The sequence below is a fragment of the Protopterus annectens genome, chromosome 6.part0 (genome assembly GCF_019279795.1).
Source record: "Protopterus annectens isolate FY-2018-M chromosome 6.part0, PAN1.0, whole genome shotgun sequence".
Classification (NCBI taxonomy): domain Eukaryota; kingdom Metazoa; phylum Chordata; order Ceratodontiformes; family Protopteridae; genus Protopterus; species Protopterus annectens.
In genome coordinates, this window is record NC_056737.1 from 480300443 (window position 1) to 480316061 (window position 15619).

The 15619-nt window shown below is 37.2% G+C and overlaps 1 protein-coding gene across 1 annotated transcript in view; it reads left to right on the forward strand.

Moving 5' to 3' along the window:
* The window catches only part of STARD9 (StAR related lipid transfer domain containing 9), a 1457104-nt gene that overhangs the window by 731799 nt on the left and 709686 nt on the right, over positions 1-15619 (forward strand). The window contains exon 8 of the mRNA XM_044073541.1: positions 10771-10840. Within this exon, the coding sequence (XP_043929476.1) occupies positions 10771-10840 (70 nt within the window). The remainder of the gene's footprint in view (positions 1-10770; positions 10841-15619) is intronic.

Sequence of the window (15619 nt, forward strand, 5' to 3'; positions counted from 1 at the left end):
GATGTCCTATGGGCCATTGCCCACAACTTCCACTTTGAACAGCCATGTCAGCAGAGTTATGAGCACCAGGACTTGACTGAGGTGCACATCTCCAAGCACTGGTACACACATTGTAGTGAGCCTGCACCAAACAGTACACAGCAAATACAACACAGCTACCCTACCCCCCCCCCCAAAAAAAAAATCAGAAAAGCATAAAATAGTAGCACAGCAAGAGCAGGACCATCTTCATATATATTGCTGCTGTGCACCTCTTGTATGATGACACTTATTTCAGTATACATGTGTATAGCTCTACAGCACTGTGTACATACAGAAGTATGTGGGGACAGGCATTATGAAAGTACACATACCTTATTGGCTTGTATATGTCACCTCATACCAGCTCATCTTGGACTTTGACTAGTATCACACACACACACACACACAAGGCTCCTATGTGTAAACCAGATTCCAAGACACAAAAAGTCACAGTCCCATTTCCTTAGATGTTGACACATTTGTTGTAGCTGTCCACTCTCTCTCTCTCTCTCTATATATATATATATATATATACACACACACACACACACACACATGGAGCACCACTTGCTAGTTAGGTGTTGATCATTTCTTGTATTATAACAGCACATCTCCTAGTTGTTGACCAGTCCAGTATGTAAGGGAAAATCGCACACACACAAGTATGTGTGTGAGAGAGAGATTGAAATAGATATATATATATATATATATATACATATATACATGTGTATATATATATATATATATATATATATATATATATATATATATACATATACATGTGTGTGTATATATATATATATATATATATATATATACACACACACACACACACACATGGTAACACATCCCTTAGGTGTCAGAAGGTTGCAGTTGTAGAAAGTCTCTTTCTGTAGCATATCGTGTAATGATCGTTTGTATGCAGAAACAGATGTGTACAGTACCCCAGTATAGCATTCATCCAGGTGCCTCTTGTTCTAAAAGCTTTTGCACTGATATAAAATAATTTGTTTAAAATTAAATTCATCTTGAGCAATTTATTTTCCCCAGTGGAGTCACTAAATAGCCATTTTTCACATTATTGTTTTGGTCTCTGTCATCTTTATTTAGTTGCTCACATTGATTAGCTAATTGCACTTTATTTTCTTTCCTTCCTTTCAAGTTTTCTGGTTTATTGATAATATCCACATACACACTTGTGCTAGTTGCCAGTATGTTGCATTTAACCTAGGCTAAGCACAACATAATATTGAATAAAGACATACCAGCCGAAGGAGAAAATGCATGTGATTTTCTGGGGCATGGGTAAGACTGAAAAATATGCTATGGACTGTTACAGTACTGAAATGCAAAATAAGATTAGTATATGCTGCATTTCCTGTTATGGCTGTGAGACTATATTTTCATTTGTGTCATTTCCCAGAATATGAAGCTGTGAGATGGCAAAACTGTCAATGTCAAAATGATAGCTTTCTCCAGATCATGCTGAAGAATGTCTTTTGTTTCCTTGTCATTTGCAACTAGAATAGCTAACTGTAGTCTGTATAGCATTACTGACATTAGTGCTCTCAGTTAATCCATTCTCATTACTTATTAAATGTATTCATCATCTCATTCATGCATTTCTGCAAGCATGACTTGAAGTGGTGTAGAAGATGCAGCCAAAGATACCTTCTTGCAGTAACACCATTTGCTCAGCACTTATGTGCATGTTACTTTCAAGGCGAGTGAGGGGCAGCTGTGTAGGCATGGGGTGTAACAGCTGAGTGGAGATGAGTGGTCATTGCTTTCTTCCTTTGACATTTTAATTTGCCATTTTAGGTATCATACTCCAGTCTGAATACTCCTTTCCTGTTTTATTTCACATCTATTGTTTTTAAGCTGTGTTCTGTTAGGACTCGGATCAGCCTTTTTTTGAGATAGTTTGTCCTTGCTACTTGCCGATTATCAGACCCCCCCCGGTCAGTTAGCCCATGTGTTCCCTGTCACCATGATGAAGGTCAACTAAGAGGAGCTACCATTAACACTGCCATCAGATGTGGTTCAGCTTTTTGTCCCTTAAACCTTACCCCCTTTGTGCTGACTCCAGCAACAGCCACCTTTGGGTGGGACATGCAGTGTGCGTCAGTACTGTACTGGCCCTCACGTCCACAAGGTATTGATGTCAGCAGGAAACCTCACGCAACCACAGTGGCACACTGTGGCCATTTCCCATCACCACCAGGCAAATCCAGCCAGTGTACATATGCTCCTTCACATGCACACGCCTTCTTCCTCAAATCTGTCAATTACTAACACAGCCAGTTCATCTTTCTTGCTGTACTGTTGGCAAAATAGTTTCAGTAATTACATCTACAACTAAATGCAACCACGAATTTTAAAAATATAACATTTACTGCCCTAAGTTATTTCAGTCTGGTTTAGATCTGATCTAAGCATTTGCAGACTTGTGATGACTTTTTGTTATGGTTTGGACTGGAGTCTGTGATCTGCTCTGTTAAATGTAATGCTGTCAAACATTTTACAGATAATGTCGAACCACGGAACATTTATTTTTCATTTTAATTTGAAAAGTAAATTTGATAGGAATTTCAGTTACTCTGTTCTTCTCTTAGTTTGGTGCAGCAGTGCCCTCTTCTGTTAAAATATGAAAGGAGTCCATCTAGTTCGTAACATCAATGATCTGTTTGCATGACTTGATGACTTTATTTCTTTTATTCTCATTTTCTGAATGTTTTGTGGTGTGTTGACATCTGACCAGCCATCTCTCTTGGCCATTTTTCCTGGGTTTTGCTTCAAGTGAAGAACTCCATTTCATTGCACAGAGTTGCCGTGTTTGATCATCATTAGTCATATATGTGTGTGTGTGTACATGTATGTATGTATATATATATATATATATATATATATATATATATATATGTGTTTGTGTATGTATATATATTCTTACCATTATATGGGACTGGAAGAAACTTTTAAAGGTGCTTGTGACATATGGTGCTGAACAAGAAACCAATTTAAGTGTTTATGTTGATATGGGACTGGAAGAAACTTTTAAAGGTGCTTGTGACATATGGTGCTGAACAAGAAACCAATTTAAGTGTTTATGTGTCCTTCCTCTGCTGATGTCCCATTTTGTATCCATATACCTACAACTGTCATACCAGCTACAGTTGTCAACTCCTTTAAGTTTAGAAACCAGAAAAATCTTTGTCACATTTTGCATGTATAGTTTTTTTTTAAGTTTCTGTGCACATGAACACATACTATATATGTATGTGTGCATAGATGTACAGATTTATTCACACAAGAAAGCATGTGAAGTAATGTAATAGTATATGTTCTGTTCTGCATGTAGATGCCTTAGCTTTTGAATTAAGGCTTGACTCCCTCTCAGTCGGCTGAGAATGATTAAAACATTGCACAGGAAATTAATTAAACTGTGGCTACAAATCTTAGTGATTATCTTTATTTACATTTGAAAGAAGCCAAATATTATCCCCCCCACATCCGCCATAAAGTCAAGCACTGATCCATTAGCTATGAAGATGAAAATACAGGAAATGATTATTTGTTTAAAACCACTGCAATTTGATAGGATTGGCTGTGATACCATGAGCAAAGAGAGACACCCCTCCCCCAACATTTCTCTGGCACATGGCTCCTCTATACCAAAACAAGTAGCTGTGTCATTTTAAAATAAAGCACTGCTTTATTTCCAAATGGAAAAAAAATGTTAAAACACTTTTTAATAGTGTTTTCTTGTCTCTGCTGTGCTTAGTTTGTGTTTTAAGTTTCTTGTATGGCCGAACATTACAATGAACTGCTTCAACACCTGAACGGTCTATCACTGTCATATGCAGCATTTCCCAGGTTCCTTATGAATGCATCTCTCCCAGTGACTTTTCTAATTCCCCTCCCCTTTTCTCTCCTTCAGTGTATGACTTCAAGGTATTTATGTAACATGAAGTTTGTGTTTTTCGGCTTTTCCTGGTTAGGGGTCGCCACAGCAGAACTCCGGTCCGCTAATGATTGGTAGTGGATCTTTACATACCGGGTTACCGGCCCTAACGCACAACCTTCAACAAAGGCACGCCCCATTCACGTATGCCTCCACACAGAAGACACTCTAGCTGAGAATCGAACGGATGTCTTGCTATGAAGCGACAACGCTACCGCAACATAATATGGTGAAATAGCACCTACAACCCAAAAATGGAACAACAGTGCCATCTGTAGGTTTCTTTCATGTATTTCTTATTCTGTGCATCGACCACAGGAGAGGAAAAATGGAAGAAAAAATGACTGAGCATGAGTTTCTTCAGACAGATTTCAATATAGGTAATTTCTGCATAAATTTTATTATATAAAAGTATCGCATTGCAAAGAACTGTGAGGTGTTTGTAACCTTCCATGGTAACTGTTTCTGGTTAGAGTTATAATTGCATTGCACCTATTGTTTTAATGTGACTTAGAAAATGAATTTCAAAAACGAATATGAACAGTTCTGAATGTTTATTGTGGATTTATTAATGTAAATTTGAGTCGTATGAAATAATTTCATTTGATTATGGCACTAAATTATGATAATGTGCCATTAGCTAAGGCATTATCAGGAAAAATGCCATTATCTTAACAAAAAGTCTCTGGTTCAAGTATTCCTCAATTGTATGAGTTGTCTTTAAAAAGTGCTTCATTATCTTCAATTTTAAGCTTTCTGCTGGCCAACTTAAGTAAACTGCGACAAGATAAACTTACTTAGATGCGTATTTCACCACCTGTTTGGTATTTGCTCTAAAGGTTATCCAGTCATTAGTTGCTTTTGGTGCAGCAGTACCCATCTGGAAGATATTCTTGTATTGGCCACATAATCATACCAGGCACTGATACTGGGCACCCACTCCTTTCACCTAAGTAGTATTCACAAGGCCAATGAGGAAGAGTTGTGACTATCAACACCATAGTCAACAAATGTGACTGTAGAGGAACTAGTTCAGGAAGAAGACTTTTTAGATAAAAATGCTAAGGCCTTGGTTCATCCACCTTGCCTAATTAGTACTGCTTGTCATTTAAGGCAGCACTTTCTTACCACTTCATGGCCCAGAGACAAGGAGGATTTGTATGATCATTCCTAAGTCATCATCTGTTATGTGGTGACACACTCCTATTCCTTGTCATACCCTTCGGGAAAAACAAGGTTACCCCTAGCTACCAAATAGGTGGCAATCCACTGAGCACAGAAGAAGTTATCAGGGACCTGGGGACCCAGGTTGATAGTAGTCTGTCATTCGACACCCATGTAGCTAAAGTAGTTAGGAAGACCTTCTACATTGCCCACCTTATCATGAAGGGATTCTCATCTAGATCAAGGGAGGTCATAGTCTCCCTTTACTCATCACTCATCAGACCAATGATTGAGTACAATGCCCCATTCGGAATGTAGCTGACCCGACACTTGCAGCAGCTGGAGAGGCCACAAAAGTTCCTCACCAAAAGGATAAAGGGTCTCAAAAATCTGTCCTATGCTGCCCGACTGAAAGAACTCCAGCTCTATTCAGTCGCCACCGCTTGCTCAGAGGTGACCTTTGCCTAACATACAAGGCCATGTCAAACCCAGATTTGATGAATATGCTTCACCTCAAAAATCTAGATCCATCAGAGCCACAAGGGCGGGAGACTTAAACCTTGACACGGCTATTAATAGGACGTGCTGGAGGGATAGATTCATCACCCAAAGGACTCCCTATGCTGTGGAACAAAATCCCGGTACATGTGAGGCAGAGCACCTCGCTGGCCTTGTTCAAGAGAAATCTTGACAAATGGATGGGAGATCGCAGATATACCCCAGGGATTACCTCAGTGTCACTGCTCGACAGAGGCACAGAAAAATAATGGGTATAGTTCCCCATACTAAAGGGGTGGCCTAAGCCACAAAACGATGGGCTAGGCTTGTAAATGCCCTCGGGCAGATAGCCTAGTATGAACCTATGAACCTATGAACCTATTTAAAAGAAACAACAAACCTGTTATAACAGACAAATGGAGAAAATCTGAAGCATTTGCTATGTTTTAAATTCTTTACCTCTCAAGCCTTTTCCAGAAGTCTAAAAGTATTTGGTGGCACCCATATAACTGCTGTACAAATATCATGTAAAGCTACATGTTCTAACTTCTGTACACCAAAAAGGGGGTTACTACCAACTACTTGAAGTAGAGAAGCCAGTTGATAAGTTGCATGCAGTAAATGTCTGAGTGACCTGCCCAGTAGATAGATCAGCATTTGTCTTGTGGGATAGAAGAGCAGGGGCTTCTCCAACAGATTTAGACACAAGAAGAGGGAACCAAATCTGCTGGGGCTTGTAAGGGGCTATAAGACTGAGACTGACTTAATAGAGGTTTGCCTTCTGCATGAACATGTTTGTTATATCCCTCATTTATGACTTAATAAGAACATGTCACTTTGACTATAAACAGGCTGCATGTGTAAGCAGTTGCAAACTGTACCTCTTCAAATGCAGGAAAAGAATGATTTAATTCTTTGTCAGGTTGGACTATGTACATCTTTGTAAATATCTAGTATCCATTTCTATTTTGTGTCGCCACCTGTATTTCTACATTATGATTGTTACAGTATCATAGAGTGGGATGAATGGGGCAGCCATCCCAGGTACAAAATGTTGGAGGGCACACACGGCAGATGCTAATCTATCTTAAATGCTGGTATTCTATTTGCGGTCTAAATATAAGCACTTTAGCACTCTGTGTTTGCCATAAACTATAGCAGCTGCTTGCTACATTTGTAGTAAGCAGTGTTCAACAGTTTAAAAAGAAAAAATATTTTTTTCCCCAGAAAGTCCAGTCCCAGGACTTTAGAATTGAAGAGTTTTAGCATATCATGTGTGGACTGTAGCAGTTGCTTGCTACAAGCTGAGAGTTTTCCCCCCAGAACTGAAGTGATTTTTTTTGTATAATGTGCTATGCAGAAGTTCCCAGATCTAAAAAAAATCAGGAGACATGCTAGGCAACTGTTCATCAGATCAATGTTTTATACTGTATTGTACAGAAGGGGGTTTGCACTCTTGTGAGGGTCACAACTTAGTTTTTTTTTTTGGGGGGGGGGGACAGCACTTGGAGCCAAAATAGCTAGTGACACCTTTTTGTGGGTTATTTACCGAGGCTTAGTGTGAAATAGGTTCTTCTGGATCATTGTTCTGCCTTGTCAACAGAAGTAAGTAAGTAAATATTTGTATTTGCTCCACATTGTTAGAAATTCAGCAGAAGCATGACATAAATACTGTAGAGAAATAATGTCTTTGCAATTATGTTTGAGTGAGATTTGTCATTCCTACTTCGAGTCATCCCTGCTCAGTATCCAGTAATTAAATGTACTACCTCTGACATGCACCAACTCTTGACAGATGGGGACTATACTTTTTGCATGTTGGTGCTGCCTTGGTGGTAGTATGTTTACAGCACAGGATTAGTAAGCAGAGGTCGTATATTTTTCTTATTTATTAGTATATACATTCTTATATCTTTGATACCATTTTTAAAGAAGCCATAGAACATAATTGTTGTTGGAAGAAGTATTTTACATCCAAAATATAGGTTATATAAGTAATTCATACACAAACATTCACACTCTTCATTTATTTAAGTTCAGTTTTGTCATCAAACCATACTTGCCTCCTCAAGAGATAAGCACACACACACACACACACACACACACACACACACACACACACACACATGTCTCGTCCTACAACTACAGTTACTTGAGTTCGATTTTTTCCTGATTGCTAATCACAGCTTTATTTGAGCTTTGGTTAAGAGAAAAGGAAAAGGCAAGTTATTGTAGCTGTTTCAGCAATTGCTTGCTTTAGATTATTTTATTTTATTTATTTTCCTCATTTGCTAACCACGGCTTTCTGTCAAACATGGTTAGTGAGTGGAAAGGAAGAGACTGCTTCTCTTTTATTAAGTTTACTTTTTATTTTTCTTTATTTTTTGGTCCATCTCACTAACTGCAGAAGATCTGCAGTTAGCAAAGAGAAAGGTAATGCTGGCCCTCAGCCATGGTTTCAGTCTCCACTCTGTGATTTCTTTCAAGATTAGGCACACTCATTATTGAGTGGGTGATATCTATAGATTACAACCCTGCTGTGGATTGAAAATCCATTGAGGTTAGGCACACTCATTACTGAGTGGGTGATATCTATAGACTACAACCCTGCTGTTGATTGAAAATCCAGTGAGGATTGCTAACATACTGAGCCTGTTATCTTATCCATCATAAAGATCTTTTATGCATTTATTTTCTTGTGGCATACCATTGGCCTTCCCTCTTCATTGTTATGAGGTGTCTCCAAATTCCATACTTTTATGACCTACCCAGTCATTTTGATGGCCTGGCTTATTCTATAGGCACAGCCTAGTACAGTGATAGTGAACCTTTTGCACCCATGTCAAAGGTGTCACGCCAGCAATCACCAACACCCCACTTACCAAAGGCACTGCTTTTGCATTTGTTGCTTGTGTGAAGTGCATTAAATTATTTTGTGCCAGGAGCCAGTTCAACAATACTGCTGCAGAAATAAGGAAGTTATTAACCTCAAATACTGTTTTGATATACTTTCTAGATAGAGTCTGCAAAGGGCAATGCTGATACTGTTTTCTCCTTGTGGTTGCACTTCTGCACAGGGCAACTAGTCTGCTGTTTTAAATTCTTCTCAGTGGTCCCTCTTAATCCCTCCTAAAATTGGCGACTTTTTACATTTAATGACAATAATTAGATTTATAGACTTATTTTACTTCCGAAAATGTGTACTAATTCACGTTCATTTTTTTCTGTCATCTTCTCAAATTAATAGTACTAGTAGTTTAAAACTGTCCGTGTCTCTTATTTCTAGATTTGTCCCTGATTCTGTTGAGATTTATCCCTGATGTATTGAGAGCTCTGTTGTTTTGTTTATTTTTGTTTGGGCATTTTCTGAATTTTTGACATGCCAAACCCAAAAGGTTCATCATCACCGGTCTAGTAATTGTCTTCATAATTGCTTCACAGTAAGAGTTTGCATAGCTTGAAGTCATGGCATTATGAAGTAGGCTGAGCCCCTGTGCATGAGAGCTGCCATAACCTCCATTGGAAATATGGAGCATGCAGTTGTGGCTGTTCATTCAGATTTTTATAAAGGCTGATGATGCCACGTGAACCTCAGTAAAATCTCTTTTCTGTGCTGACTACTCCCCATCTCTCCAGGGAAGGGGGGCCATGTTCAGATTTTTGCCCAATCCCTAAGTAGTTCTGTAGTAACTTTATTCCATTTCTTTAGACAGGTTTCCAGCATTGCGCAAAGAAATGTTAGATGCCAAACCAAATAATCTAATACTGCAGGTGACTCTCAATATTCAGATAGTGTAGTTAAAATATAAAACCACACCCCACTACCACTACAAATCATTTCAGAATGCAAACATATTTAAAACACAACTACAATTTCACCTATCAAATCAGTAGATCTGCTTCTGTATATCTCCAAGATAAATGCGACTGTTATCTTCAGCCTGCCATATTGTCAAACCATTTCTGTTCGCTCATAATCTTATGCCCCACACCTGTCTTCACCTACACCTGAATAGTTATACTATCATCTACAAGCCTTATAAATAGTTTTGTGACACTGCTCCCTATCTCATCTCTATACTTCTAATATAAACCTTATGATAGCCTTATATAACTCTTTCTGAACATGTTTAATACCACATCTGTTAACTATAATATTAACATGTTTTGCCCTGCCAAGTTCCTCCCTTCATTTCCATTACTTTGAATTTCTATGCACTACTCACAAGGTCTATAATCTGTATGAAAAATCAAGTATTACACCTCTTCAAATGATCAGTGTTCAACATCTACAAAATGCACAAGTATCTTTTGTATTGTAATATATGCCTTTATTTCATATGAATGTAATTTAATTAGGAAATCTATGTATAATTGTTAATGTATATTAGTTAATGCCTGTTCGTGCAATGTCTGCTTAAGTATGTTAGTAATATGTTGGAGCTTTTCTGACTGGGCCTTTGCTGAAAAGGGTTTTTTGGCTAAACCCAGGTGGGCAAACATGGTAAACAAAAGCAAAATAAAAAATAAATATGTGCTCATTGTCTGGGTTTGGTTTGGTAAGTAAATGAAATTTGCCAGTCACTTTCAGCTGTGATTGCTTTTGGGGAGGACCACACAGTTTTTCATTACTTTCCCTTCTCTACTCAATTGTTCCCCTGCATCTTCTGAATCTATTCTCTTGTTCTTTGTATGATCCCTTGAGCTATATATATATATATATATATATATATATATATATATATATATATATATATATATATATATATATTCTCTGCTTGTTTCTGGTACCTTTTTGTAATTAATTATTTTCCAAGCCAGGCACTAAAAAATGTTTCAGCATTTTATCAAACAATTTAACTTTGCTTCATTTCCACAATCTTGGGTGATTTGTGTACTTATGTGGCCACCTGTTAGCAGTGTTTGACATCACTGCTTGACATCACTGCTTATTAAATACTTTGTGTTATCATGTTTGGATTTTTATTTTTAACCTAATTAGGATTTGTACTGTCTCTGCTGTCTGCTCTGTTTGCTTTGCATGTTTAATTACTTGATAAAAAAAAATTAGCAATGCAATGTAATTTTTTTTTTTTTTTTTTTTTTTTTTTTTTTACCATTTTCAGGATTATCCCAACACTTAGTGGTGGACTACAAACAGGTGGTAGAACTTCTAGAACAAGGAATAGCCAACAGGTATTTAATCTTAGTGCAGAAATGTGTATTTTCCTAAAATTTATGCTGGCTGAATGACATCCAGTGCTGCTAAAGTTTTCACTGCGATGCCCTGCTGTGTTTTTTCCTCATCTTTATTGATGGGCTTCTATGCTTTGTATTCTATTTGTCTAGAAAACACAACACCTATAGTGGCACAATGCAGAGCAATTGGCGTGGGTTATTGTGAATAGATCAGGCTTTTGTGTACATCAGCTAATCATTTTAGTTCCCAAACTGAAAAATATAATTCTGTATACTAATAATCCTCCAACCAGGCCAACCCAGTCATTAAACAGAAAAAATAAGCATTAGCACACACAACTTAGTAGCATCCTTCTGATCAACTGTTCAAACAGATCAAGTAGAAGGAATACTGGTAGTCTAACAGTCTGCTGTCTGATCACCCCAGTGCTAGAACAAGTAAGTGGAATTAACACTGATAATCTAGCAGTCTGTTTCTTGATTACCTCAGTGCCAGAACAGGTAAGTAAAAATAACACTGGCAACCTACTCGTCTAATACTTAATAAACCTAGCTTCCAAAGAAAATTATAAACAATGAAAGTGGTACTTAGTGGTTATTTCATGATATTCCCATTCCCTAAACTAGTTAGCAGTCAAAGCTAGCAGTTCTTTCAGCTAGTCATCCTAGTTCACAGGCAGGTAAATAAAAGAAAGTGCTAGTGTAGTCTTTGGAGTCAGAGATCATACCTGCCAAATGTACTACCAAAACCTAAACCTGGTGCTGTCCTCTTAGGCTCAACCCTGTTATTACTGGTAGTATTTTACTCCCATACATAAAGGCGGGATGTCCACTGAACTTAATAACTACAGACCCATTGCTTTACTCTCCCCCCCGGCCAAAATCCTAGAAAAATGCATCCATACCCAGATGCTAAACTATCTCCTAGACAGCAACATCCTGTCACCTACTCAGCATGGTTTCCGACCTGCCCATAGTACCACTACAGCCCTCCTCTGCTTCACAGACACAGTAAACCGTCTCAAAAATGAAGGCTTACAAGTGTCAACTCTTTTTTTGGATATGTCCAAAGCATTTGACACAGTCTCACACCAAATCCTGCTAAACAAACTAAACCAATATCATCTATCAAATTCCACTCTTACCTAGTTCCAAAGCTACTTAACTGACAGGTACCAAGCTGTGAAATGGGAAAATTCTCTCTCTCCTCAGCTGCCCATAACTATAGGAGTTCCACAGGGTTCTATCTTAGGACCACTACTATTCACAGTCTTCACAAATGACCTCCATACCGCCACACAGCATGCATCTATAATTCAGTATGCAGATGACACTACCTTAAACTGTGCTGCACAAAACATTCCCACCCTCCTGCAAAGAACTCAACTAGCATTCTCTGATGTTGAAAACGACCTTACCAAAGCCCAACTTATCCTCAATCCAAAGAAAACTCAGCTTATGATTATAACCAGTTCTAACAAAAATACTAACAGTCAATTCACTATCTACTCCACTAATGCTACTCTAGTGGCACAGGCTAAGCTATTGGGAATAACCATAGACTCCCACCTAAAATTTGATAGTCATCTCAACTTAACTATTAAAAAAGTACATGCCAAACTGGGGTCGCTCTACCATATCAAACCATTTCTTACCAACAACACAAGATCAGCCATTGCTCGCTCCCAACTTCTATCCACCCTCCTTTATGCATCTCCCATTCTGACTAATCTCAACAAAACTGAACTAAGCAAAATGGAAGCCTGCTGTAATAGAATTGCCCGCGTTGCTGCAAATTGCTCATATAAAACTCATCACTGTACTGCTTTGAGACAGCTCCACTGGCTTGAACTGCCCAACCTCCTAACCTACAATCAGCTCTGCCTCTGTCATTCTATTACCTCCCCAATAAGTGTCCTGCCCTCAAAAACCTAGTACAACATCACTCAGCCAAAAGGCCTCTTAGATCATCAAGCAAACTAATACTAGAAGTCACCAACAGCTACAATAGCTTTGGAGATGCACTATATAGTAGTTCAGTGGCTAAAAAATGGAACTCTGTCCCTACAAGCATTCAAAACACATCATCTAAAGCCTCCTTTAAAGACCTCATCAGGCAACATCCCAAGGAAAGTTGGCAGTGCCATGATTGCTCCCCAGGCTAGTGAAAGCAGATAACACATACATGCAAAATCTAGAGCGCTTGATAATAGTTTTCAGTCTTACTCACAAACACTGGCTAATCTACAATATATGTACTGTACCTGTGTACTATGTATGTATTCTACCTATGTTCCAAATTTCAGCTGTACACCACAAATCTATTAATTACCTTTATTTTTAAAATTAATATTTTTTTGTTTGTTCTCTCCACTGTAACTGTTTGTGCCGCATACCACTGTAAAAACATGTCTCCTGTAATGTGTGTGTATACTGATCATGTCTAAATAACTAAATGTGTCTGTCATTTTTCTTTGTGGAACTTTTCTCCCCCTGGCCTCTGCTGAAAAAGGGCCTTTTTGGCTCAGTCAGACACCCCCCGGTTAACAAATGTAAAATAAAAATAAAATAAAAAAAATAAAAATGTGATATTAAACCAAGGTCCTAGCTGCCCAAGTTGGTAGCACCTCATTTTGATGTAAAAGATCCCACAGAGCTTATGAAAAAGAGTAGAGATTCTTTAGTGATTATCACAGCTTAAATACATTATTTACATTATATACATTTATACTTTTATATAACACAGAACAATCTCGTATATTGAACATTTCCCCCACACATTTTTCCAGAGCCAAAAACGTATCTTCTTCAAAATCTCTGACAAATGTCCATTTTAAATTAAAATTTAATTCACTGAGTTTCTTAATTCATAGTGTCCATAGAATGAAAAAAAAAAACAGTTTTTTCAACTTATTTTCATTTTTTTTACCGTAATACCTGTATTTGAACATGTAATTTTCAGTCTTTTCAAAACCTTTCAACATCTTATTACAAATGTCTTCCGATAACTTCTTTACTCTAGAACATTTCAAAAACACATGTTCTGTGGTTTCAGGCTCCCCACTGTGATTACCCACTATTTCTTGTTTACTTATATAAGACATGTTAGCTTTAACGGGCAGTTTACTTATTGTCAGTCTCCACAAACTATCTTTACATTCACGTATTTTCTTACACCATTTAAATCTTATTTCAATAACATGTCTTTCTTCCATTTCTAAATGCTTCCATGGAAAAACATAATTTTCTTTCATAATAATCAAACACCATTCTTTCCTATTCTTTCAACATTATTTATATACAATTTTAAATAAAGAATTTTATATTGTACTCTTTTATATCTTCACATAATTTTTCCATCTTTTTCCTAACACCATCTTTCCCCCAAAAAATTATATTTAACATTCAAAATGTTTTCTATTAAATTTCTATTCTCTTTTTTAAGCCCTACGACAGCCCTGTACAGATTCATGGATGCTGCATGAACAATTGGGTTATTTAACCCTAATTCCCCTTCTTTCACATACAAGATTCCTCTTTTAACTGCATTTAACCTGGTTCCTTATATATATATGAAAATAAAATATACATAATCTCTTTTTCATAGTTAGACAGAGTCATGTAGATGCTTGTTAAATAGGTTAGCTTGCCTAAAAATATAATTTATTAAATATACTTTTTTATATAACAATTTATGTTTTCTAAAATGTGCATATATCTCTTAATTCCTAAAAGGTTTTCTCCCACTGTGTCTTCTTATGATCATTTGATCCCAATACTATTCTTAATATATCTGCAACCGCAACATTAAAATGCATCTCTTCTATATATCTCATAAATCCAAAACATTTACTTTTATCCTTACTTATAAATAAACCAAGCATTTTTAAGTATTTATTTAGCTTTCTAATTCCCTGTTCCAGCCAATCCTTATTTTTAGATATTAAAACTGTCATCTGCATATGTGTATATTATTGGCATTTGTATTTCCTTGCCTCACAGCAAGAGGTTCTTCTGTTCGATTCTCAGCTGGGGTGCCTTCTGTGCGGAATCTGCATGTCCTCCCTGTGGTTGTGTGGGTTTCCTCCACATGCTCCAGTTTCCTCCCACATCTCAAAGGCATGCAGTAGATGGAATGGACTCTCTAAATTGGCCCTAGGTGTGAGTGTGTGCCTGTGTGTGCCTAATGTGGAAGTTTGGGCACTGGGCTGGCAACTCGACACCGTAAAACTCCAGTGCCAATCATGAGCAGACAGTTGATCCGCTGTGGCGACCACTAACCGGGAAAAGCCAAAAGAAGAAGATTGGCATTCGTATTTCCTTCATTATGTTATAACCTGATATATTTAACACTCAATTCATTTTATTAACCATGACATTCATAATATAAGCAAATAAAATGCTACTTGATTTCTTCACTTGACCATCCATTTAAAATTATTCTTAGATTATTTTTCTCATATACCAACATAATTATTTTATTATCCTTTTATTCATATTATACGTCCTTAATATATCCCATAAACATTCATACTGTATTATGTCAATTGCTTTACTCAAATCTCCTACCATGACTTTGGTTTTCACCTTTTTATTTATAGTATCTTCTATTCTTTTATCATCCATAATGAACCCTGACTTTCTTTCCCCTTTCTACCAAAAAATGTATATTCAAGCAGTTTATCTCCTTTGTTAATCTTTTAGTTATTACTTTCATAAATATCTTATCTCTGCTCTCCAATTTGTTATTTCATCTTTTTCTCCCTTTTCCATATA